Here is a 27,277-nt window from a genome sequence, read left to right as displayed (position 1 = left end):
GTGAGTATGTAGCTGTTTCTCTAAAGGAAAACTGTAGTAGTCTCCAACAAACATAAAACGTTGGTCAAACTATTTATTTGACAGAGACACAGCACCAGCAGGGAGAGTGGGAGAGGGAGAAGCAGGCTTCCCGCGGTGCAGGGAGCCAGATGTGGGGCTTGATCCCAGGACCCTGGGATCATGACCTGAGCCGAAGGCAGCCGCTTAACGACTGAGCCACCCAGGCACCCCTGGTCAAACTATTTTAAACTCATTAGAAGTATCAATTTTACAATCAATAGAAAACATTTCTAAACAAATAATTCTTTCCAACCTCCATATATTTGCTCATCCTATTTTTTTAGGACTACCACCCAAAATCCATCTCAAATAACTTCACTGGCGCCTTTCCAGATCAATAATCTTCCTCCTCAATTCATACTCCCAGAGACTGGGGCCATCAGGTGCAAGACCACAGGACCCAAGGACTCATGAAGGACTGCTGTTAAAGCCAGTGCCACTATTACTAATATGTGATCCTGAGAAACCGTTACGGCTCTGATATAGAAGATAAAAAATATAAGCTATTCTAATAAAATATTGGTTGCCTTCCTCTAAATCCATACCTTTCTGTGAATTTTATGGTGTTTTCCACTTTCTTTCCAGCACTGTATTTATTACTCTACCATGCAATGCTTTTCTATACTTTGTGTCATTATTTATGTTGCTCCCTCTTCCTGGAAAGTGTTTTCCCTGACTCAACTACATAACAAATATGGATTCACCCTAAGTTTGCTGAGGTCACCCAAGACCTAATTGTCAAATCCAGTAAACATTTTCAGTCTTTCTCCTAATTCCCTTGGGTGGCATTTAATACTTTGTCTTCACTCTTAAAAACCTTTTGCTTGGTTTCCATAATGCCACCCTCTTGTGACCACTCTGAGTTTCACAATAAATTCTAATGCTTCTTTGAAGACTTCACTCTCTCTGTCTGCCTCTTATGTCAGTGTTTCCCAAGGCTGTGTTCTTAGCCGCCTTCTCATGCTTCATCCCATCTCCTCAGAGGCTGTCACTCATGACCATGGCTCCAAATACTGCCTACATGTGGCTGACTCCCAAATCTCCAACTCCGATCTGTCTCCTACAATTCAGACTCTTGGATCTATATTTTTCCCCATAGCTCTCTTCAATTCACCATCTGAAACAGACCTTTATCTTTCCTTCAAAGCTCTTCTTCCTGTATCCCCTTCAAAGCCCTCAAAGAATGTCACTGTAAGTTACCAAGTTGCCAAAGTCAGAAACTTGGCTAGTACCCTAGTCTTCATATGCAATTATCGTTTAGTCATCAAGTCCTTTCAGTGCTCCATCCTAAGTATCTTCCGAACCCAACTTTTTACCATCCCTCCCTATTACCACTGACTTAGCAACGACTTCATCCGTTATCTTTTAGACTAGGAGTTGGCCAACTATGGCTTGTGGGTTAAATCTAGCTTGCTGCCTGGTTTTGCAGAGCCGGTAAACTAAGAATGGTTTTTATATTTTGAAATGATTGGGAAAAAAAAAAAGTAAAAGGGTATTTTGTAACATGTCAAAGTTAGGACACTGAAATTTCAGTGTCCATAAGTAAAGTTTTATCAAAGCACAGCCATGCTCATTTGTTTACATATTGTTTATAACTGCTTTTACACTATAAAGGCCGAGAGCTGAACAGTTCAACAGACATTCAAAGCAGAAAATATTTACTATCTGGTCCTTTACAGAAGTTTGATAATCTCTGCTCTACAGTATACTAGATTTAAAATAAAAATAATTTTGTAGTTTTTTACTTACCTTTACACCTGACCAGAACTGCCTTTCTTGGAACTTGGAATGTGGTGATGTTTTGTTTTCTACAGTCCTAATTTGAAACCGAGACAGGACAAAATGCAAACTGTTAATCTTTCAGAACCAGAGTTTAAAAAACTCAGTGTTTTTTTAAACCAACGAATTAAACCTTAACACATTAACAGAATGTAAATGGAGTGCTCTGATATCAAAATTACAATTCCATGTACACTTTGATCCAACAACCCCATTTCTGAGCATGCCTTCTGGAGGTATACTTGCACATGTACCAATGGCGGGTCTATAAAATTATTCACAGCACTGCTGGTAATGGTTTACCACTCACATGCTCACCAGTTACACTACATTATATGAAGGCATATTATGCAGCTTAAAGAATGAGGAAACTACTCTGGTGATGACATGATCTCAAAGATGTACTAAGTCAAAGTAAGGTACGAGACAATGGTTACAAATGCACTTCCTCTGCTATAGAACGGGGGAGGGGAGAGAAATAAGATTATAGCATATATAAGTAATTCTAATTGCATGAGGAAATTATGGAAAGGTAAAATTACTAACAGTGATTATTATGGCATGCATGTACGTATATGGAGGAGGAAGGGCAAAAACTGGATGGAGGGCAGGAGGGCAGGAGTGGGAGGAAGACCCCATTTTAAATATAAATTAAAAAATACATACTCAAACTTTTGAACCATATGAATAGATTTCTTAAACATTCTACAACAAGCCTTAACAGGGCATAATTTTTACATGTAGGTATCTCTTCACAATTTAAATTAGCCAGAAAGCTTAGAAGTTCCTTTCTTTTCTCTCCACAAAAGCTCTTCGATCCTGTGAACACTCACTGGATAGCTTCAGTTCATGATCCACTACTATAAACTGATGCCTTCTTAGCAAATGTATAAATATGCATCAAATACCACTTGCTTCATGATACTGTATATAGAATCCTGAAGATTCCACCAAAACTACTAGAACTGATAAGTGAATTCAGTAGTCACAAGATACAAAATAAATATACAGAAATTTGTTGCATTTCTACACACTAATAATGAAGTGGCAAAAAGAGAAATTAAGAAAACAATCCCATTTATAACTGTACTAAAAAGAATAAAATATCTACAAATAAACTTAACCAAGGAGGTAAAAGACCTATACTCTGCAAACTATAAAACATGGATGAAAGAAACTGACAACACAAAACACATGGAAAATTAATTCCATTCTCGTGGATTGGCAGATCCAATACTGTTAAAATGTCCACACTACCCAAAGCAATCTAAAGATTTAATGCAATCCTTATCTAAATACCAACAGCATTTTTCATAGAACTAGAATAATACTAAAATTTGCATGGAACAACAGAAAACTCCAAATAGTCAAACCAATCACGAGAGAGAACAAAACTGGAGGTATCACAATTCCAGATCTCAAAATATACTACAAAGCTGTAGTCAGAACAATATGATACTGGCACAAAAATAGACACACAGATCAATGGAACAGAATAAAGAACTAGAAATAAACCCATATTTATATGGTCAATTGATTCTACATTAAAAAAAGGCAAGAATATTCAAAGGGGAAAAGATCATCTCTTCAACAAATCGTGCTGGAAAGCTGGACCACTTTCTCATGCCATAGATAAGAATAAGCTCAAATTGGATTAAAGACCTAAAAGTGAGACCTTAAACCTAAGAATCCTAGAAGAGAGCACAGGCAGTAATTTTTTTTGGCAACAGCTGTAGCAACGTTTTTCATCTAGAAAAATGTCTCCCCAGGCAAGGAAAACAAAAACAAAAAAAACCCCTACTTGTTTCCTAAAGTAAATCCACAATTCACAGACAGTTTCTAGCTTTCTGTGCCAGGCACTGTTCTGAGCATGCTCTTCATCTTCACAATGTCCTATGAGGTAGGCATTAATACCTCACTTTACATACAAAGACACTGACACACAAAGGCCCAAAGTCAAATATCTAGTAATGGTAAATCTGGGCTCCAGTGTATGGATTTAACCATTCTGTGATGCCCCCTGCTATGTTCTTAACATAAAAAAACTGATGTCCAAGTGTGCTAGGTATCATACATGGCATATAAAAAGTGAGAAATATTTTGTTGAAATCCAATTTGCACCTTAATAGGTGTATGTATGTTTGAGAGAACACTTAATATAGTTTCTTTTGTATTACATTCTTAATTCTGTGTTACATGATTAGCTATTTCATATAATCTAGAAATCAACAGCTCTTACCTCTTTGGATACAGAGGAATAAAAACATCATCTTCTATTGCTTTCTTCATTCTCACAACAATGGATTTAAGTAAATCCTATTATATAAAAATTTAAAAGCATCAGTGATGGCCACAGGTAGAAGTCTATTTACCATTTTAAAAGTATAGTACAAATTTGTATACACAGAATCAGGTGTTAAAATAACTATCAATTAGGTACAAGAGAACTTTATTCACCCATATTGGTGCACACAGCTGTAGCTAGTGCATTCTCATTGCTGTATAGCATATTCTGTCACATGAATACTAATGATGGGACATTCAGGTGGTTTCCAGTTTGGGGGCTATATTACACACAATATTGTATAAAAGTTCTTATACGTGTCTTTTAATATACACAGCCCTACATTTCTAATGGATATACACACAAGAATGTAATTGCTGGAATTTAGTTTATGTATATACATTCACCTTTATACATAATGCCAAATTGTTTTCTGAAGCAGTGATATCCCATTTACATTTCCACCAGCCATGTATGAGAAATCCTGCTTCCCTACACCTTTACTAATACGTGGTATCCTTTTATTTTTTAATGTTTACAATTCCTGGGGTATATAGTCATACTTTATTATGTTTTAGTTTTTATTTTCCTGTTGAGTAATGTGATGATGAGCATCCACTCATATTCTTTTTAAGATTTATTTATTTCAGAGAGAGAGCATGCATGTGGGCGGGGGGAGGGGCAGAAGGAGAAGGAGAGGAGCAGACTCCCTGCTGAGCATGGAGCCTGAGATCATGACCTGAGCCCAAATCAAGAGTTGGATGCTTAACCGACTGAGCCACCCAGGGGCTCTGAGTATCCACTCATATTCTTGTCATTTGGATATGCCATTTTGCTAAGTACCTAATTAAAAGCTGCTTGTTTATGTATTTTTTAAAAATCAGATTCTCTTACTGATTTGTAGAAGTCTTTTATATACTCTAGCTATGGGTCCTTTGTTGGTTTATCAATGTCCTTTGATGTAGTAGTAAATTCACTATGGCACATTCATTTTAATGTTTGTGAATCAAAAATTGGGAACAACCAGGCGCCTGGGTGGCTCAGTCATTAAGCGTCTGCCTTTGGCTCAGGTCATGATCCTAGGGTCCTGGGATCGAGCCCCGCATCGGGCTCCCTGCTCCGTGGGAAGCCTGCTTCTCCCTCTCCCACTCCCCCTGCTTGTGTTCCCTCTCTCGCTGTGTCTCTCTCTCTGTCAAATAAATAAAATCTTAAAAAAAAAAATTGGGAATAACCAAAATATTCGATCACAGAGTATTTTTAAGACATATAATATCATCGATTGCAAGAAACTATTACTTAGGTAAAGTTTATAAAGACTGTAGTAAGAAATAAAATTAAATATTTAATAAGATAATGTTAAGGGAAAGAAGTAGGATACAAATGTACATGTCCACTAGGATTATAACTTTGAAGTAAAAGGCTGGATAAAAATATCCTACAATGGTATCAAGTCCTTGTACGAGGATGAAAAGATAAGGGGAATTTAAATTTTTTTTCATGTATTACCAAAATTTCTATAATATTATTCTTATTCTTAAAAAGAAATCCATATTTGAAAAATAAAAATGCCACAAAATACACTAGAATAGTTTTCAAGTAGGTAACAATGTGTAGCACAAATTAAGCTCTCAAAAGCCCATACTGGCCAAATTACTCATAAATGTAGAATTCAACCAAATGTATTTTTTTTCACAAAAATTATATCTAACTGAAGTCCTGTTTCTTTTTCCACTTAAATATCAAGGACATATTCCTCCAGTGGCCACATATCACTATTTAATGTTAAAAACAAAAATTCATTTTTTTTTACCCCATTTCTAAAATATTTTGAATTATTTTAAAAGAATAAAGATCATTTTTCTAGGCATTATCTCCACAAAGTAGTATCTGAACTTATGGAGATTACTGAGTTTGTGTTTGCACTAGACAGTTATGTTTTGATTTTTTTTTCTAATTAAATTACATCATTGTAATTGAAAGCTAGCCTTGACAAGTATTTCCATATTGTTTAAATTTTTGTTTCTTAAAAACAGTTCTCTAAAAAAATGCTATAAAGGACATTATTGAGTCAAATGATGGAAGTGGAATATGGATGGCAGATTAAGTATCATGAAGTTTACTGAAAATGGTAAGTGTCCCATGGTTATGTAACAGACTATCTTCATTCTGAGCAAATATGCAATTTACTCTCAAAGTGTTCAGGAGAAACAAATTGTGTATATATACAATGGGACAGCGATTAATAAAGCAAAATGGGGCAAAATGTTAATGATAGGTGAATCTGGGTAAATGGCCTATGAGTATGCTATTTTTATTCATGAGAGTTTTCTCTAAGTTTGACATTATTTCCAAAAATTTGTTTAAAACAAATTCATATATTTTAAAACTCTGAGCTCATTAACTTTTTCAAATTTTCAAATACATTATTTGGTGTGGGGGGAAAAAAAAGGTCTCCAAACAGTAAAGTTTTAACAAATACACACACACACACAAGTATACATTCTTTAAAATAGCATTGAAAAGACTCTTAGAAGCTTTAGCTAGTAGTTTTTACACTGCTCTGTATATCCACGGAGATAATCCTGGGTGGCTTGGGCAGATGTTGAGGCCCTCAAGGGAAAGTGAGGGGAGGTGCTGACTACAGCAGAGCAGCTTTGCTTTTGTGTGTTTGTGTACAGGGGTGTGTAAGATTTTATGTGAAAAAAGTTGTTGATAGAAGAAATCTGAAAACTAGCAATCTAAATACTTGATAACATTTTCACATTTCCACTAACTGGTCAACCAACTTATGCTTAAAAACATGTAGTGACAGGGAATCATGATCTCCTGAGGCTGCCCATAACTTTGGGCAGTTATTAACTATTAGATTTCAGTTAACAATGAGAAACAAACTTTTCTATACCTTCCACTCCTTGATCCTAATTACTTCTTAAGATCATACAGAACAAAACTAATCTCTCTTCCACATGACAATTCTTCAGATTCTAAGACTGGTATTTCACTTTTCTACATTTTCTCTTTCCCATACCATCTTAAACACTTTCCATTTAATACACTTACACCCAGAATTAAATGTAACATACCCAGGGCAGTCTTTATTCTGTTGGAGGAAGGTGAAGAATGCCCTCTTCCCCGTCACAGTTGCTATATGTTCAAATCCTTTACTTTCCATTAGGTCCCAGCTCAAATGTCACCTTGAACATTTCACAGTATTTTATCTGGGCTGCTCAGGTGGGGAGTGGGTGGGAAGGTGGGCAGGCAATGTGGTCAGTGACATGAGCTGAGGCTTTAAAATAAGATTAAGGTTGGGGCGCCTGGGTGGCTCAGTCGTTAAGCATCTGCCTTCGGCTCAGGTCATGATCCCAGAGTCCTGGGATCGAGCCCCACATCGGGCTCCCTCCTCTGCGGGGAGCCTGCTTCTCCCTCACCCTCTGCTTGCCTCTCTGCCTACTTGTGTTCTCCCTCTCTCTCTGTCAAATAAATAAAGAAAATCTTAAAAAAAAAAAATAAGATTAAGGTTCAAATCCTAGTTCTAATTCAAGGTATTACTATGAACAAATATCTGAGACTCAGTCTCTTCATCTGTAAAATGAAGCTATCACCCATTTTTTAATAGAGCTGCTAGAACTAAGATGACATAGGAACAAGACCTAACAGAGTACCAAGTACTTAGCAGGAATTAAATAAGTGTTCCTTGTCTTCCCCCACTTCTCACTTCCTATCTTAAATAACATTTTTTTTTTCCTTTTTAATGTAGGCTTCACACCTAGCGTGGAGCCCATGTGGGGCTTGAACTCATGACCCTGAGGTCAAGACCTGAGCGGAGATCAAGAGTTGGAGCTTAACTGACTGAGCCACCCAGGCGCCCTTTAAATAACAATTTATGTACATCTTATTTCCTTTTAGATTACATGCTTCTTGAAGACGGAATCATGCTGGTTTCCCTCTTCTCCCTCTTATTTCTTACAGCTTCCCTCCTTCATAATTCCCAGTGCTAAAATTTAATGGGGTTGGTAATATGAACGCGACATGTCTCCTCACTTCTCAATCACCTTGCTTACAATCTCTCTCAATTTCCTTAAAGGTCAACATATAATTGGTTTACTGATTTAACTGTATGAATATATGACATTCTCATCAACAAACAGAATGATAAAAGAGAGTACCACAATAAAAGTAAGATTTAACAAACTCTCACCAAAGCCTCTAAAAGGTCTCTCCTTATGTCTTATGTTGGATAAAACTCAATTCTAAATCATGGTAAGATGAAAATCTATCCTACTGAACTTTTTTTAAGGATTTTTTTTTTTTTTTAATTTTAAGTATAATCTACACCCCAATGTGGGGCTTGAATTCATGACTCCAAGATCAAGACTCACATGCTCTACTGAGCCAGCCAGGTGCCCCATATTCACTGAACTTTGAATCCTTAAAGAGATTACTGCTCTTAACTTTGGCAGATTACAAATAACTAGTTCATATAATGAATGTTAATCTAATTTTAAAATCATTGTTAAAGCAAAGCCACACTACTAGATTTTTGCCAAAAGAAAATAATTTTTTTCCTCTTAGAAGGAACCAATTTGCACAATGCATTTATGCCTGTTCATCTCTGCAGGGTCAATGTATATTCACAAACCTGAAAAATGGCTGGCTGGACCACGAGAACAAAAACCTGACCACTGAACAGAGAGGAATAAACTAATAAAAATAAAAATAATAATCTGGGTCTTATTACATGTATGTGTATCCTACAATTAATAATGACTGTCAATCCCTGTTAGAATGTTCATAAACATAAAGATATATTCTTTCATCTTATTATTATAAAGAAGAAATGGTCAATCCTAGTTTCTATAAATCAGAAGTAAATCTATTTTTTCCCAAATTGTTTTTTGGTAATTACTTCTTTTGCATCTTCTGGAAACAAAGATTTAGAACAAAAGTACATTAACCTATAAATAAATCAAGAAGTTTTTTAACTCTAGAAATTATTACCTGTTTGCCTTTACTAACTTCGTTTGCACAAGTGGAAAGTTCTTCAAGAATCACTCTGCAGTGTGTTATTAAACTTGTAGTCTGTGAGGTCGACAAGGGATCCCAAATGAATTCTACAAAGTCTGAAACAAAAGTTTCAGTAGTGTACAATTTACTTACTAGATTGCTTTGCTTTTCATGTATAAACAATCGAGGACTTTAGCAAAGACTTCCATCCTATGAGATTTAAAATCCATGCCAATCATTACCATTATGTATTTGCATACATCCTCAATTTCCTTGTCCTTTTTGGGCTCTGTTGAACTTGTCTAACTCAACCACAGCTCTAGTTAAATCCACCTGTCACCGAGTCTGTGCTCCAACCATATGGCTAAAACATGGCTGGAAAAAATACACTTTAAATTTATCACTGTGAAACTCCAGTGAGCCCTTCATGCTGCCTAGCAATCATGTTTTCCTGGCCCATTCCCCCTCCCTCTCATCCAGATGATCATTTCCTGTCCTTTTCTTCCTCCTTGCTTTCTCAGTTAATGGACTTGACTCTTCTAGACACTATTTACCTTTTATTGTCTCTTCCCTTGCTCTCACCCTCATGCTAATATTTCCTCAACTGATGAGAAAACAGAAGAAAAGTTCTATAAGCAACTACTGCAGAATCTACACACCTACCTACAACTATGCCCACATACTCTTGTCTTCCATTCTTTTTTATTTTATTTTATTTTATTTATTTGACAGAGAGAGAGGCAGCGAGAGAGGGAACACAAGCAAGGGGAGTGTGAGAGGGAGAAGCAGGCTTCCTGTGGAGCAGGGAGCCCGACGCGGGGCTCGATCCCAGGACCCCGGGATCACGACCTGAGCCGAAGGCAGACCCTTAAGGACTGAGCCACCCAGGCACGCTGCTTGTCTTCCATTCTTATGGATGAAGCACTCAAGCTCCTCACCTTGTGCAAAAGGTCTCAATCCCTTTGGCTTACTGGAAGATCCTGTTCCCAGAATTCTGCCCTCTTAACTTCGGTATTGCCATCACTTCTACTGGATCTTTCCCAACAGCCTACAATTAGTCTCTTATACTGAAAATAATCCCTCCCTTGACCCTTCTTTCCCTCTAGTACTGCCTTATTTCTTTCCTTCACTTTACAACAAAATTCAAAAAACTGTTGAAACTATCTCTGATTTCTTTCCTATTAACTCTTGAATTCATTTCAATTAGGCCTTATCTCCAACCATTCTACCTAAACTATTCTTACCATTGCAGATGACCTTCACATTGCAAAACCTAATGGTTGATTCTAGTCCCCATCTGATTTATCAGCAACAATTGGAACAGTTGATCATTCCCCTTACAAACATTTCTTTTCTTGGCATCCAGGATAGCATTCCTGGTTTCCCACCTATCTCTGTGGTCTCCTTTGCTGGCTGCCTATCATCTCCTTGATTCATAAATGCTGGAGTACCTCAGGACTCAAGTCACTTACCTTCTCTTTCCTGTCTACATTTATACCCTTAGTATTTAAGGTCAGTCTTGTGGCTCTAAATGTCATTTATGTGCTGATAAATTCCAAATTTATGTCTGCTACTTGGCCCTCTCTTTTAGACTCATATATTCAACAACCTAGTTGACATCTCTACTTGGATGACAGGCATTGCAAACTCAACATTTGTCAAACTGAGCTCCTGATAACACCCCCTTACCCTAACCATGCTCCTTTCAGTCTCATTCACTTCAGGAAATGGCAACTCTGTCCTTCCAAATGCTCAGGCCCAAACCCATGCAGTCACTCTTGATTCCTCTCTCTCTTGCTCCAAACAACGAGTCCATTAGAAAATTCTGTTAGTGCTATGTTTAAAATGTATGCAGAATTCAACCACTTTTCAGCACTTCCACTTTTAACACCCTAGCCCAAGCCAGTATCATCTGTTGCTTGGATTACTGCAAAGTCTTCCTAAGTGGTTTGCCTACAGTTCATTCTCAACACAGTAACCAGAGTGATTCTGCTAAAATGTTAGGCAGACCAATTACTTCTCACTCTTTGACTTACAATAAAAAGTGAAGTCCTTACGAATGATTATAAGGATCCATATAATGTAGCCCCTGTCATTTTTTTTTAAGATTTTTATTTTGGAGAGAGGGAGCGAGAGAGAGAGAGAATATCTCAAGCAGACTCCACACTGAGTGTAGAGCCCAATGCAGAGCTCAATCCCATGACCCTGATACTATATCGTGAGCTGAAACCAAGAGTTGGACACTTAACTGACTGAGCCACCCAGGTGACGGAGCTCTTACCATCTTGTTAACCAATTCCTATTCTCTGCCCATCCTCATTCCACTATAGCTACAATGGCCTATGTGCTGTTTTTCAAGCAAATCAGGCTGGCTCCTGCCTTGCTGTTTCCACTGCATTGGATTCTGTTTCCCCAGATATTCTTATGGCCCATTTCTTCCTTTCAGAATCTACTCAATTGTAACCTTCTCAGGAACGCCTTTTCTGGCCATTCCATTTTAAATTGCACTCCTCTTTGATTATCTGTATCCCTTTCTCTTACTTTTTCATCTCAGCCCTCATAACTAACATTTTCTAGATTTTATTTATTATCTTTTTCACAGAATGTAAGCTCCAGGAGGGAAGGGATTATTATTTTGTTCACTACTGTATATGCTGAGTCAACAAAAGTGCCTGACACAGGGTAGACCCTTGTAAAATACAAGTTAAATAATAGAAAAAATGAAATAGGTTTAAAAAAAAAAAAGACAACAGTGATTTCTCAAGCATCTAGAAGGTTAGGTTTCTTTTCTTTTTTTTAAAGATTTTATTTATTTGAAAGAGAGAGCACGAGAGAACACAAGCAGGGGGAATGGCAGAGGGAGAGGGAGAAGCAGGCTCCCTGCTTAGCAGGGCTCGATCCCAGGACCTCAGGATCATGACCTGAACTGAAGGCAGACGCTTAACCGACTGAGCCACCCAGGAGCCCCTAGAAGGTTTTTAATAACCTTAGAAATATTTGGTCAACTAATACTGAGAGCCTACTATGTGCCTAGTGTTCAATACAAGAGACAGAGCAATGAATAAAATTAGGTAGGTAGCTGCCTTTGAACAACTTTGTCTAAGGGCAAATACATTTATATAAGCAATTATAATTCAGTGTGTTGGTGTTACCAGAAGTATGAGTTCAGAGTGCTACAGGAACCCAGAGAGGTATGCGTGAACCAGTTCCTAAAAGTGATGTCTATACTGAGTCCTGAAAGATGAAGAGGAATTAGCCAGGCAGAAGAGGTGGGGCTAGGAGGTTTGTCAAACGGATGGAACATAGAAGATACAAAGGCCTAGGAAGAATATAGCTGAAATGCGGAAATGAGGAAAAGAAGAAATAGAGCTTAGCAAGAGATGGGGCTGGAGAATTACTAAGCAGAGAGTGATTCTGAAAGGCCAAGAAAGCCATGTTAAAGAGTTTAGGCTTCATCCCAAGGACAGTTAAGAATAATGAAAGGGTTTTAAGTGAGGTATGATAGTATCAGACTCACATTTTAGACGAATTACTTTGGTTGTAGTATAGAAAATACATTAGAAAATGGGAAAAAAACAAACAAACAAACCCAAACCAGATGTGGCCATTGCTTATATAAGTAAGAAAGATGGAGGAGTGAATGACTCAAAAATCCTGGTTTGAATACATGGGTAGATGGAGATGTCACTTTCTAGATAAAGAATATAAGAGGAGCAGATCTGCAGCAAAGATGGTAAGTATGATGACACTTGTGGACTGCGAGGTGCCTGTTGGACATCCAAGTGGATGTACTTGGAAGGTACTTTGATAAGAGAGATCTGGACTTCCTCTGGTACTTTTGGATTTAAAATTATGTAGAGCAGCACTATCTGAAGTAACTTTCTGAATGATGGAAAACACACATTATATCTGTACTATCTAATAGCCATGAGCTACATATGTATGACTATTAAGTATTTAAAATGTCATTAGTATGACTGAGCAATTGAATTTTTATTTTACTTAGTTGAAAATTTTAATAATCACATTTAGCTAGTGGTTACTACACTGAACAACACAGATATAGACAGCACTAAAGGAGAGCATGAAATTACCCATGGGGCTCATGAAGAGTACAAGAGGGTCCAGGATAGACCTTGAGAATAAATATATAGTATTAATTTCTCATAATTCTACTTATTTGAGGGACTGTTTAATTTTAAGTGATGTATTTGGAGTTTTTAGAAGAGTACTTAAATGAGGCATACATATTCTGTGCTATCATTAACAGAGCTAGGTAAAAGTAGTAACTTTCTTTTTTTTTTTTTAAAAGATTTTATTTATTTATTTGAGACAGAGAGCATGAGAGGGAGGAGGGTCAGAGGGAGAAGCAGACTCCCTGCCGAGCAGGGAGCCCAATGTGGGACTCGATCCAGGGACTCCAGGATCATGACCTGAGCCGAAGGCAGTCGCTTAACCAACTGAGCCACCCAGGCGCCCAAGTAGTAACTTTCTAATAAAACCATGACTGTACTGCAAGATACACTGAGAAAAATCTTTAAAGTTTAGTTAGTTAAATTGGCTAACAAGTAATACAAAGGTGGTTGCTTCACGTTTTAAGAGTTTTGCAGTCTTTGCTATCAGAATCTGTTCTCAGGGACATGGTGAATCAGATCCTTATCAAGTACAATTTCAGATGAAACAAGTCCTCAGACTGAAGCACAAACAAGCATCAATGCTAAGTGTAGATGTGGGGAAGATGTAGTAAGGTTTTTTAAAGAAAGAAATGAAAAGAAACGGGGAGAAGTCAAGGGAAAGAAATCCTACTGTAGTAGGAATGAAAGTATGCCATTAATAAATGACTTAGGTGTTATAGAAGCAACACCAATGTCACAAATGCTAAAGGCTGAAGAATACTAGCAGTCTGGTAGCTGATCACTTGTGCAAAGAAGCACTTTTTAATCACCTTCTATTATGACATCTATTGATTTTTACTGCATTTTACATTTCCCTGTGTTCAGAAACTTCTGAAAAAAAAATCTGTGAATGTAATAGAAATTGATGATCTTAGACTCTGCCAGAGAATAATTTAATTTTACCAAGATTACAAAGCAGTAGTACCTGTAAGTCGAGGAATAAGTGTTTTGTTGATGACAGTAGACAAGATTTTATCAGAACTATCTTCCTTCTTTGAATCTTCCATACTGCTAGCCATAAATTCTTCTATAGATGTGAACCACGGCATCTGTTTTAAACCTATGGCATCAAACTTATAAATAAAATTATCAAAATTATCAATACATTCTTAAACATTATTTTAAAAGTTATATTTTTCAGTAATCACTGGAACTTTTCTGAGAATCAAAAAAGAACAGTTCCATATTTTAACCCCTTGTATTTAGCACTAGACCACCAAGACTAGGCAGGGTGACATGACTAAGATATGATGTCTAAACAGTATGACAAGAAACTACATTCTATCCATCATTCATACGACAAATACTCCAAAAATGCCCACTATGTTCAGAACCTACCACATTTTACTTTCATACATTTGTAAGAATAGCACTTAAAATAACCATGGAATTTGTTTATAAAAATTCATTTACCTCATGCAAAATTCATTTCTGGTTCTCTCAATTCTTATAGGGACAAATGTGTATTTTACAGGTGGTTTAGCTTAACAGGCAAGTGGCAGATGGCCAATTATTATTTGTTGAATGAATGGACATATCAGCTTGAGTGGTTAACAACTAGGCTGCTGTCCAACCAACTACTAATTTTCTTAGAGATCAGCTTAGTTCCTGTACTATGAAGACTGCCTGGACCTGAACCTAACACAGCAACAGGCATGCATGACTAGGACAGAGAAAGATAAAAGGACATGTCTCTGTCTCCTTTATTCTGTTAAATCTTTACCTTTGGTTCTCCTCTATTCCTTCAATTTCATTTTCTCATTTGTTTCCTTACTAGACATATCCACATGGATATTCCACTATCAGTAAAACTTCCTTCAAAATCTTTTTCCCTCCTGGAAATCCCCATTCCTATTAATGGAACTACCACTGTTCTAAGAACCCAGAATCAAAACATCAGGGCCACCTTTCGATGTGATGATGTGTCAGAGTTATTCTCAGTATTTTACTAATTCTTCCTTTTACTTTAATTCCAATATAGTTAACATACAGTTGTGTTAGTTTCGGGTGTACAGTGTAGTGATTCAACACCCCATTCATCACCCAGTGCTCATCAGGACAAGTGCACAGCTTAATCCTCATTGCCTATTTCACCCATTTCCCCGTCCCCCTCCCCTCTGGTAACCATCAGTTTGTTCTCCATGGTTATGAGTCTGTTTCTTGGTGTTTCCCTCTCTCTCTCTAATCAACACTTTCTTTCTCTCTCCTTTGTCACTACCATTCTATGTGAGGAATTCACTACCTTAGACTTGGGGTTCAGCAGTAGCCTTTCAGTATTATATCCACCTCTTATCTCCCTTCCCTCCAAGTTAGCTTGCTGCTAGGGCTTCCTAAAACATTACTTTCATAATGCTACTCCTCCCATTATTTACCAAAATAAGTTCCTATCTCTTAATTTAGGATCTGAATCTCTATACAGTCTCTAGCTCCTGAACTACGATTTCTCCTTATGCACCTTTACAAAAAAGTTTGTCTCCTGTTTAAATCTTCAAGACCCTTCCAATCCTCATTTCAACTCCCCCTCCTCAATGCAGCTTTCCAAACCAAATTATTACCAATATATCATCTCCAACTTCAGAACTCTTGGTACCTATGCTGAATTTCCTCAAACAGACTAAAATTCTTAAAATACTACCTTTATGTTTTTAAATCATTTAAAAATATTAAACTTATCATAGAAGAAGCTATAAAACAAAAAAAAGTGTTTCCTTGACAGATATTTAGTGCTATTCAGGCTTAAAAATAAAGGGGGAACCAAAAATAAAAAAGATGAATGCAAACTATTACCCCAAAACACTAATTATCAAATCCAACTCTATGTATTTTAAAGCTAACCTGGTAACAAGGGCATTTAAATAATGAACATGACAGAATTATTTATTTTATATGTTAAGCTTAAATACCTTAAGAGGATTCCAATCAATCAACTGAACTCGGATTAGGGGATTTAAAAGCTTCGGTATCCACAAACTAATGAAAGCTTCATAATAAGAATCAGGATACTTTTCTCGCCATTGTTGAAATTTCAACAAAATATGCTGGATATTACAAAAATCATCATGTACATCTTCAAAAATCTTCTTATGATCCTGTGAAATGTCACCTGTAAACAAAATGAGTCTCTGTATATAATACATTTTAAGTTTGTGAACTTTGTTTCCTATAAACAGTCACGTACAAAGATGTATATAATCAACTGAGCTGAAAACTTTCCTTCGATATGAATATATAAATTAGTTATTAAAAAAAATCACTTTAATAACAATATTGACACTAACAAATTCCACCACTTACTGAGTTCCTGCTATGTCAGCATCACAACTACAGCAGTTGTCACTACCCTATTTACAGACGAAAAACAAGCAAACAAGCAACATGAGATTCAGGGAGATCAATGGATCTGCCTAAGATCACACAGAATACAGCTTTTCTTCAAACCCATCTATTTGACTGTAAGGCCCACATTCTTTCAAATACACAATATTTTACCTTCTCGTATCACTAAAAATTTTAAGTAACCTCTACCAACAATGTGGGGCTTGAACTCACAATCCTGAGATCAAGAGTTGCATGCTCTAGCGACTGAGCCAGCCAGGCACCCCTAAATTTAAGTTTTCAATTAAAAATGATGATATAGAAAGTATGTAGTAGAGAAACAAAATAAAAAATGTCCATGGTTCCTTTACAAAAGATGAGGAAGGCTGAGGGGAAAAAAACTATAAAGATGCAGAATACTCACAATGTTCCTCCATTTTATCCCATTTTTTCAGAGGAAGAAAAAGGTTTTTTTGTTTTGTTTTGTTTTGAGTAAACTCTAATCCCAAAGTGGGGGCTCAAACTCATGACCCCAAGATCAAGAGTCACATACTTTACTGACTGAGCCAGACAGGTGCCCCAAGAAAAGTCTAAAAAGGGGAAAAAAATGTGTTCCTTTTTTCCTAAATTTTCCCAACGATTTTATATAGCTTACGTATTTAAGGGGGGGGGCAAGCACTGAGAAGCATTTCCTACCATTTCAATATTTCAAATTAAGACATATTAGAAACTTGGTAACTGACCTTGGGTTTTTTGGAAATCATTCATGTCTGCTGAAGACAGTTCATCATCACTAGATGTCCCTTCCTGATGATCACAATTCCCAGAAAGTGCCCTAGCTTGTCTTCTTCGTGACCTATGTTTTGCAATAAACCAAAAGCAAATTAAAAATGAACAGTTCCTGCTGAAAAGAAATGCTTTAACAAAAAGCTGGACTCATCAATGCCCAGAATACACACCACAGATTTTTATGCTAATATTTTTGGCATTTCAGCTTGGTTAATCTGAATTGGTGGTTCTCCCTCTTTTTCTTACAGAACATTCCCATGGGCTACCCAGACTTTAAAGAGGTGGTAACAATATAATAATGACTGGCTGTAGTTACAAGCAATTCCTAGACCAATAAATGCCATCTTACCCATTCCTTTTGACTGACCTAATACACCAGTGTGTCTTTAAACCCTGGGGGTGAGGACTGTTTAACTCAATTTTGGTTTTACATCATTCTCACAAATTAATGTTCAGTTATGGTTAATTATACCATACGGGTTAACTATATTTAAGTAGTGAAAAATACTTGCTCAATGATGCTTTAAGTCTTCAGTTTATATAGCTACCTTCGAGATTCAATCTCTTCTAAAATCCATTGAGTTTTTTCATCTACAGCCAAGCTTTCATTTGTTGATGTCTCAGCTCTGCCTGTTAATGAATAAAATTGATTTCATTCTTAAAAGAAATAAAGAGAGACACTATTAAACCAAAATTGTATCTTGGGTGTATATACATATAGGTATATATAAATACACTTCATATGTTTAAATTGCATATTTCATCATGCATTGAAATTTCAATGTTAACTCCCTATCACAATATTAATAGGCATTGAGCTTGCTAGTCTGATACCTTGGCTGGTGAATACAGTTCAGCACTTGAGAATACTAACAAAAATCTACCAAGTTTCTTTTTCTCATATTCTTATTCAGTAGTTTTCACCAGTTTTTTTTCTGTCCCTGAATTGCTAGAATTATTTGCATTACCAATATGTAATTTATATTATTTTCTACTTTAGTATGTACCATAATTTATAACCAACTATAGGTCACGTGTTTGAGAGTCACTTTGCTTTAATCAGCTATTTGGTTATGATCTCATCTCTTTCACTATTCCCTGGACTGCACTTTAATCAACGGAAGGCATCTCTGAAAATACAAAACCAGTGAGAGAACTAAAAGGTAGCATCCAAATCTTATTTGAGATCTCACAGATGATTCTCTCCTGAAACCCACCAAAACATCTCTAACCTTCATAAATAATGTGGGAGGGCCATGAAATCTTTATTAAGTTAGATTTCTCACACAGCCTATAGGTTTATGTCAACTCGTCTCAAAACAGTCATTATCTGACCATATATCCTGTCTCAAAAACTAAATGATTAGAAGTTATAATTTTTATTTTTACTTTTGTCTTAGATGGAATTCAGAACATTTTGAAGCCCTAACTAAATATTTTGAAGTTTTTGAAAAGGGGTAAAAGGTTAGTGGGAAGATATGCAAAAAGCATTTTTTATACAGGCATAAAAATATTTTATTCTCCAGCTAATTGTCAGCTTAATGAATAATAAATTATATTGAACATGAAAAACACTAACGTGATAACTGCTGTAAATACGCTGATTCATGTTTTAATTCATCTTGCCTGCGTTTCACAAAGGTCATGGCTTGTTTTAAAAGGAGTGCATGCATGGATGATTCTATTTCTTGGATGCTGATAATCTGAAATACATATGTAAGTAACATTTTGCAGGTCATCAATAATGAATTACAAAAAGTAATACATTCTTATATAAAGAAACATTTTCAATACTACCACATTTTAATTAAAAAAATATTGTGAGATACAGATGTGGCTGCCAATGCTTTTAATATTGATAAAACCAGAAAATCAACTTACTGTACTAAAACAGCTATAAATATCATAAATAATGAAAGCAAATGGGCTGGAGTCAGGAATATGGATAAGAATGGATAGATAAGAAATAGGATTCTTTATTTGAGATATGAGAAGGAGAAAATGAGTGGTGCACCTATTTTTCACAAGCCGAGGGGGCAAACTGTAAGAGCACACTTGACGAAACTGATAAATTCGAAAAAAATGGAGAATGGAAGAGACCTAACCAGACAGGTAGAAAAGCTGTGAAGCAGAAATGAATGATTATTTAAAATCGGTGTTCTTACATTTCTTGGGCAACAATTCCCCCCACTCCAATGATATTCCATAATAGTTCCCATGGGTACATCAATGTGTAGGCCAAGAAATGTTAATAGTGTCATTCTTTAAGGATCAGTGAAGAAAGTTGTATTGCAATAAATACTTCAGAAAGTAACTACCAAGGGACAGTAAAAAGTAGTCAACTTGAAACAACAGGAGAGAAAAAATCCAATTGTTTGGTAACATTTTAAATGTAAATAAAAAGCAACGAAGAAAGTAGAGTGTATTTTTAAAAATAATTCATCTACTTAAAAGGAAAAAAATGTCAACTCAAGACCCTAATGTAAGGACTTAGTATGTATAAAACAAAAACAGAAATTATAAAGGGAAAGAATGATTCACAGATTTGATTAACACAAAAATTTCAAAACATCAGGATGTCAAAAAAAAACACTGCAAATCAAAAGACGAACCGAAGTTTATCTACATCAAGTAGGATAAAATATTTAAAAATTTTAAGCAGTAAGAAATTTTCACCATATAAGGAAAAAAAGAAAGGAAAAGGAAAAATCCCTACTATGAACTAAAAAGATAACAGGGCAAAGAAGACAATTCGCAAGAAAAAAGACTACATGTGTTAATAAAACAAAGGGTTGTTTCAGATCAAAATAAATATGTAAAATGAAATCAGAAAGGAAGACAAACCATGACAGACTCTTAACCATAGGGAAAAAACTGAGGGTTGCTGAAGGGGGTGGGGGATGGGGGGTAACTGGCTGATGGACATTAAGGAAGGCACATGATGTAATGAGCACTGGGTATAAGACTGATGAATCACTGAACTCTACCTCTGAAACTAATAATACACTATATGTTAATTGAATTTAAATTTTAAAAAAGGAAAAAAAATGAGAAAAAAACAATATGTAAAAACAAAAACCATTTTTTAAATGAAATAAGCTAAAAAAAAGCGATACAATCCTTCTGGTGAATAATTAAACAATGTTTCGTAAGTCTTAAAGATATTTAGACACTGACTTAATAATTCCCCTTCTAGGAATTTTTTTTTTTTTTTTTAAAGATTTTATTTATTTGACAGAGAGAGAGAGAGCGCGCCACAGGCAGGGGGGGCGGCAGGAAGAGGCAGAGGGAGAAGCAGGCTCCCCGCAGAGCAGGGAGCCTGATGTGGGGCTCGGTCCCAGGACCCCAGGATCACGACCCAAGCCAAAGGCAGTTGCTTAACCAACTGAGCCACCCAGGTGCCCTCTAGGAATTTTTCTTAAACGGATGGAATTTTAACATAAAAATTTATATACAAAACTTTATAATATCAAAATAACTGCAAAAAACCTAACTGTCCAACATTAAGGGGGTACCTAATGTTGCAGTATGTCAAAAATGTCTAAGAAAACCCTAGAGGAAAGTATTTAGTTGTAGGATTTACTTTTAAGAAATCTCATGGTAAGGGGATTTTTTTTTTTTTTAAAGATTTTATTTTATTTATTTGAGAGAGAGAGAATGAAAGACAGAGAGCATGAGAGGGAGGAGGGTCAGAGGGAGAAGCAGACTCCCTGCTGAGCAGGGAGCCCGATGCGGGACTCGATCCTGGGACTCCAGGATCATGACGCGAGCCGAAGGCAGTTGCTTAACCAACTGAGCCACCGGCGCCCCATGGTAAGGGGATTTCTTTATAAAAAAGGAAATACTGTGTTTATAACCATGTTACCTTTTCATTAAGACAGTCAATTAAATTTTCCACATAAATTTTCATGCTTTTATAGAATTTAAAATTTAGAGCTTGATTTGATGACTTCTCTAGGTTCTGGATGGTACTCTTTGAACTCTTGACATCTTGTATATATTTTTCATATTCCCTCAGGTGTGAGCGGTGAGTATCCTGTAGCAATGTTAATCTATAAATAAACAAAATAAAGAAAAATGAAAACTAAAAACTGCTTTGTTTTTCCAACTTTTATTTCTACTACAGTAAATAGCAGTCTAATGAAATTTTTTCAAAGCTACCTTACAGAGACCACCAACGAAACTGACAATCCTATAAACCTGGGTTTATGAGACTTGCTGTGCAAAGGGGAGCGCCACAATGAAAAGAGGTCTCAAAGGAAAAAGTAGGAGAGGACACTTACAGGTTTTTAGGTTGTCGAGCTAATCAGAAGGTAATTTTAGAAAGTTAGTAAGTGTGGATTGATCAGAATTGGTTTCTAGAACAATCCTAGGTCTTATATTTGAAATTCGGGAATCCATCTGGAGTTACTGTTAGATCAGTCTGTGGTCTTTCTTGGAATATTTGAATAAGCTGGTATTAAAACCATCTGAGCATGTTATGATTTGGTATAATCTGTTCTGTGACTCAACGGTTTTATCTGTCATTAGAATTCGATATTCTTTGAGGCATATTTCATTTCCTGTTTTTGCTGTAGCCCCCATACGCTTCTCTATTGATAAGACAGCCTTTTTTTTCAACCCTTGTGAATATCACATATATTAACTGATGTAACATGAAAAAAGTGTCAAATATAATTCAATGTTTGTTTATTTTTTAAAACACAGTTCTCTCTCCATACACCTGCCAGTAGAGGAGTAAGAAACCTATTTCTTTAAAAATATCTGGAAGGTTATTTCCCACTAATATTCGACACTGTGAGTACATTATATTTAGAGAATTAACTACAAATGAAATAACAAGTTTGTAGTATGTGGTCTTGAACTAAACTTTTTTTCAAAAATTCAACTCCTCCAGCTAACGTGCTGTACACTGAAAAGTCATTAGTAAGTACTTGCTTAAACCAAATGTCATCTATCAAAGTTTCCCTGGAACACTGACATTTGTCTTTCAAAGTTTCTCCTTGCTTTATGTAAAGAATGGAGACAGTTAAGAAATAAGACAATAATGGACAGAAAACATTATGAATAAAATGCTTGAATTGACTGGAATATTATTGGCTATAGCAATAAGTTCGTAAATATGTATTACATGAAAAAAGCAAGGTAAGACCAGGGTATACAGTGTGCTTCATTTTTGTATAAAAAAATTGGGCAATACATAAGTATATATGTGCTTGTATAGATATACAGACTACTTCTGGAATGAAACATAGGAAACTGGGAGGAGTGGTTTCCTCTGGGTAGGGTGACTTCCTTTTCTCTGCATATCTTTTTGTATTGTTTGATTTTGTCTTTAGTATTTGGACCATGAAAACATATTTTCTTTTTAAAATAAAAAACCCGGTTAATAAAAAAAATAAAATAGGGGCAGCTCAGTCAGTTGGGCATCTCTTAATTTTGGCTCACGTCATGATCTCAGGGTCATGGGATCAAACCTTGCATCAGGTTCCATGCTCAGCATAGAGTCTGCTTGGGATTCTCTCTCTCCCTCTGCCCCTCCCCTTGCTCTTATGCCTTCTGTCTCTCAAAGAAATAAAATCTTAAAAAAAAAAAAAAAACCACTAAAGTTGAAAAAAACCTATCCAGATAAAGTGAAATGCTAATCTCTATCAGTGGTCTGCTACCTTCTTCCTATTCTATAATTCATGCAAGACAACGGTCTTCAACACAATTTCAAAAAAGCCAAAAAACCAAAAACCCCCAAGTCCTGAGTTATATGCAATTTTTTTTTTAATTTTTTTTTTTTTAAGATTTTATTTATTTATTTGACAGAGAGAGACATAGTGAGAGAGAGAGCACAAGCAGGGGGAGTGGGAGAGGGAGGAGCAGGCTTCCCGCTGAGCAGGGAGCCCGATGTGGGGCTTGATCCCAGGACCCTGGGATCATGCCCTGAGCCGAAGGCAGACGCTTAACGACTGAGCCACCCAGGCGCCCCTATATGCAATTTTTGATGCAATAAGTATAATTCTAGCTCTTTTCTTCCAATTAAGGAAGGACTATCAGAAGGAGAGTAAATAATAGTTAGGTTATTACAAAAATAGTCTTGAATCAAGGCAATCATCACCATTTAATACCACTACTGAAAAACAATGACCTATAACACAGCTTGGCAAACTTTTCCTATAAAGGTCAAGAGAGTCACTATTTTAGGGTTTGGAGCTACATGGTTGCTATTGCTACTACTCAATTCTGTGATGTAGCACTAAAACAGCCAAAGACAATACATAAATGCGTAAGTATGGCTGTGTGCCAATAAAACTTTATTTACAAAAATACGCAGTGGGCTGGCAGTTTGCTAACTCCCCATAATATAGTCTAAAACTAAAACTAGTACATCTAAAAATTTTTATATTTCACTATACAATGCTATAAAATGTCCTTTTCTATGTCAAACCATTTAAATCAGCAACCATGACCAGTATCTCTTAACTGCAATATGATTACGGAATGAACCTACTTTAAAGCTGATTTATACAAAAGATGTGGGGGAAGAAAATTTGGAACCTATTACTGTGTATTAGAAAAAAAAATTCCTAAGTATTAAAAAAAAAAAAAGCAATGAAAATGTTCTTTATGAACATCATCATTCCATTGTGTTTGGAAAAGATACTTGGTGTGACTTCAATCTTACATATGTTTAGACTTTTCTGTTACCTCACATTTGATCCTTCTTGAAGAGTATTCCATGTGTGCTTGAAAAGAATGTACATTCTGCTGCTGTTGGGTGGAATGTTCTGTATGTCTGGTTAGGTCCATTTTGTTCAAGATCACGGTTTCCTCATTGATTTTCTGTTTGGATGTTCTATCCATTATAGAAAGCGGAATACTGAAGTCTTGTACTATTATTGTATTGCTATTTCTCTCTTCAGCTGTCGATATTTGCTTTATATAGGTGCTGTAATGTTAGATGCAAATTTATAATTGTTTACGGCTATAATTCCTGATAAATTGATCTCTTTATATACCATAGTGTCATTCTCTGTCTCTTGTAATAGTTCTTAACTATGCCACTACTGGTCTTTAGTTTACTATTTGCATGGAATATATTTTTCAATCCTTTCACTTTCAGTCTATACGTATCCTTAAATCTAAATGAATCTCTTGCAGACAGCATGTAGCTGGATCCTAAATTTTTTATCCATTCAGCCGCTCTATGTCTTTTGATTGTACAGTTTAATCTTTTTATATTTAAAGTAATATTAATACAGAAGGACTTGCTATTGCCATTTTGTAAATTGTTTTCTTTTTTTTTTTTTTTTAAAGATTTTATTTATTTATTTGACAGAGAGAGACACAGCGAGAGAGGGAACACAAGCAGGGGGAGTGGGAGAGGGAGAAGCAGGCTTCCCGCGGAGCAGAGAGCCCGATATGGGACTCGATCCCAGGACCCTGGGACCATGACCCGAGCCGAAGGCAGTTGCTTAACAACTGAGCCACCCAGGCGCCCTGTTTTCTGTCTTGTAGTCATTTCTGCCTTTTATTCTCTTGCTACCTTAGTGTTTTGTTGATTCTTTATAGGGACATGCCCTCAGTCTTTTCTCATTTTCTTTTGTGTATCTTCTATAGGTTCTGTGCGCGTGCGCGCGTGTGTGTGTGTACACCATAGGGATTACAAAAAACATCTTACATTTCTAATCTATTCTGAGCTGGTAACAACTTCAATCACATACAAAAAACTGTACTTATTCCTTCATATGTCCTCCATTTTTTTTATTGTCACAAATTACATTTAAAAATTTTGTATTCAGTAACAGTGTTACAGTTTTTTGTATGTGTTTATTTTTTAAATTCTATACCTGAACTAAAAGTGATTTTCACATCACCCTTACAGTAGTACATGAGTATCTATTTGTCTACATATGTATGTTTACCAGACAGCTTTATATTTTGTTTTCATATGCTTCATGTTATCGGCTGGCTTCCTTTCAACTGGAAGGACTTTTTTTTTTTTTAATATTTTATTTATTTATTTGAGAGAGAGAATGAGATAGAGAAAGAGCATGAGAGGGGGGAGGGTCGGAGGGAGAAAGAGACTCCCTACTGAGCAGGGAGCCCGATGCGGGACTCGATCCCGGGACTTCAGGATCATGACCTGAGCCGAAGGCAGTCACTTAACCAACTGAGCCACCCAGGTGCCCCTTGAAGGACTTTTAATAGCAATTTTTGTAAGGCAGGTTAATGGTAATGAATACCCTCAGCTTTTATTTATCTGAGATCTTTATTTCTCCTTCATTTTTTGAAGGAGAATTTTATTGGTTATAAGTCTTGGCTGGGAGTTTCTTTCAGCACTTTGTATATACCATCCTACTCCTTCTGGCCTATAATGTTTCTGTTGAGAAATCTAATAATCTTATGAGGCTCCCTAGTATCTGATGAGGTGCTTTGTCTCATTGCTTTCAAAATTCTCTTTCTGCCTTTTGAAAGTTCATGTGTCTCAGTGTGAGCTTCTCTGGGTTCAATCTTCTTGTAATCTTTTATGCTTGAAAGTGGATGTCCACTTCCTTCCTCAGATTGGTAAATTTTTGGCCATGATATCTTCAGATTAAGCTCCCTGCCCCACCCTCTTCTACTTGGATTTCCATTAATGTATATGTTGTTCTGCTTGACGTATCCTGTAAGTCCCTTAGGCTTTCTTCACTTTTTCTTTTTTGTTCCTCTGACTTGATAATTTCAAATGACCAGTCTTTGAGGTCACTGCTTCTTTCTTCTGCTTGATATCAAATAGGTTGCTGATCTCCTCTAGTGAAGTTTTCTTTTCTGTTCACTTACTGTATTGCTGAGCTCCAGAATCTCTGGTTCTTTTTTATAGTTTCTTTTTGTTGATATTTTCACTTTGTTCATGTATTGTTTCCCTGATTTTGTTTAGTTGTGTGTGTTCTCTTGTAGCACTTTCAGCTTCTATCAGATTATTCTGAATTGTTTTTCAAGTAATTCATAGATATGTTTCTTTAAGGTTGGTTCTGGAGATTTATTATGCTCCTTTGGTTGGGCCAGGTTTTCCTGTTTATGTCTCCTGTTATTTTTTGTTGTTGTCTTATGCATTTGAAAATGCACTTAAGGGAAATAGTTTCATACGGGGAAGGAACATCACCAGCCAGCCTGTCTAGAGACCTGGGGGGCAAGGGGAGGTCTCCTCAAATCTTTCATGGGGGATGTATCTTCTCTGGGCTTCTATATGAAATTTCCCTATTAGAGAGGGTGTTTCTTTTTTAAGGCATTCATAGTCTCTTGCTCCCTCTGCTGTTTGTCTGCAGTAGGCAGGCTTTCTGGCTCTGCAACAACTGAGCTTTTGCTCTTTGTGGTCCCCAGTAAACCAAGGTATGACAGTTCCCCATTACGGCTCTGAGACAGACGAGGTAGAAACAGTCCCTCAGGCAGTCAGTCCCTCCAAAAGCCAAAACATTGGAGGTCTGTTCCACTCTTTTTTTTTCCCCTCTCAGTGGAGAAGCTGTGAGTTGGGCTTTTTCTCTCTCACAAGCAGTGCAGGCTTTCAGGAGTGGTTGATGCAGATGAAATGAAATGGCTTTGGTGACAGACATTAAGGAGGGCATGTGATGTAATGAGCACTAGGTATTATATAAGACTGATGAATCACTGACCTCTACCTCTGAGATTAATACATTATATGTTAATTGAATTTAAATTAAAAAAAAGAAATGAAATGGATTCTTACCCATTTCAGTGTGGCTATTCTTGGCTTTGAGCTAACTGGTTTCTGGAATTCTCAAAAAGGCTTTTTAGACTATATATTAAGTTGGTATCTCTAAGGGGAAATGAAGTCTGGGGCTTCCTACTATGTTATCTTCCTGATATCACTCCCAACTTATTA

The 27,277-nt window shown here is 36.4% G+C and overlaps 1 protein-coding gene across 10 annotated transcripts in view; it reads right to left on the bottom strand.

Moving 5' to 3' along the window:
• GCFC2 (GC-rich sequence DNA-binding factor 2) overlaps positions 1–27,277 on the bottom strand; it is a 47,555-nt gene that overhangs the window by 4,731 nt on the left and 15,547 nt on the right. For 2 of the 10 annotated variants that reach the window (XM_035001198.1, XM_035001197.1), the window contains exons 6-14: positions 21,272–21,458; positions 18,986–19,109; positions 17,955–18,036; positions 17,361–17,473; positions 16,206–16,405; positions 14,228–14,375; positions 9,122–9,243; positions 4,079–4,155; positions 1,810–1,876 (exon numbers count right to left, since the gene is read on the bottom strand). In XM_035001198.1, the coding sequence (XP_034857089.1) occupies positions 1,810–1,876; positions 4,079–4,155; positions 9,122–9,243; positions 14,228–14,375; positions 16,206–16,405; positions 17,361–17,473; positions 17,955–18,036; positions 18,986–19,109; positions 21,272–21,458 (1,120 nt within the window). Of the gene's footprint in view, positions 1–1,809; positions 1,877–4,077; positions 4,156–9,121; positions 9,244–14,227; positions 14,376–16,205; positions 16,406–17,360; positions 17,474–17,918; positions 18,037–18,985; positions 19,110–21,271; positions 21,459–24,102; positions 24,344–27,277 lie in introns of those variants that run through there. The other 8 variants (XR_004678524.1, XM_035001199.1, XM_035001200.1 and 5 more) reach the window with 8 other exon arrangements.

Source organism: Mirounga leonina, unplaced genomic scaffold (genome assembly GCF_011800145.1).
Source record: "Mirounga leonina isolate KUSES-001 unplaced genomic scaffold, KU_Mleo_1.0 Mir_125, whole genome shotgun sequence".
NCBI classification, from domain to species: Eukaryota; Metazoa; Chordata; class Mammalia; order Carnivora; family Phocidae; genus Mirounga; species Mirounga leonina.
Note: the sequence above shows the minus strand (reverse complement) of the source record. Positions and strands in the feature narration are given on the sequence as shown.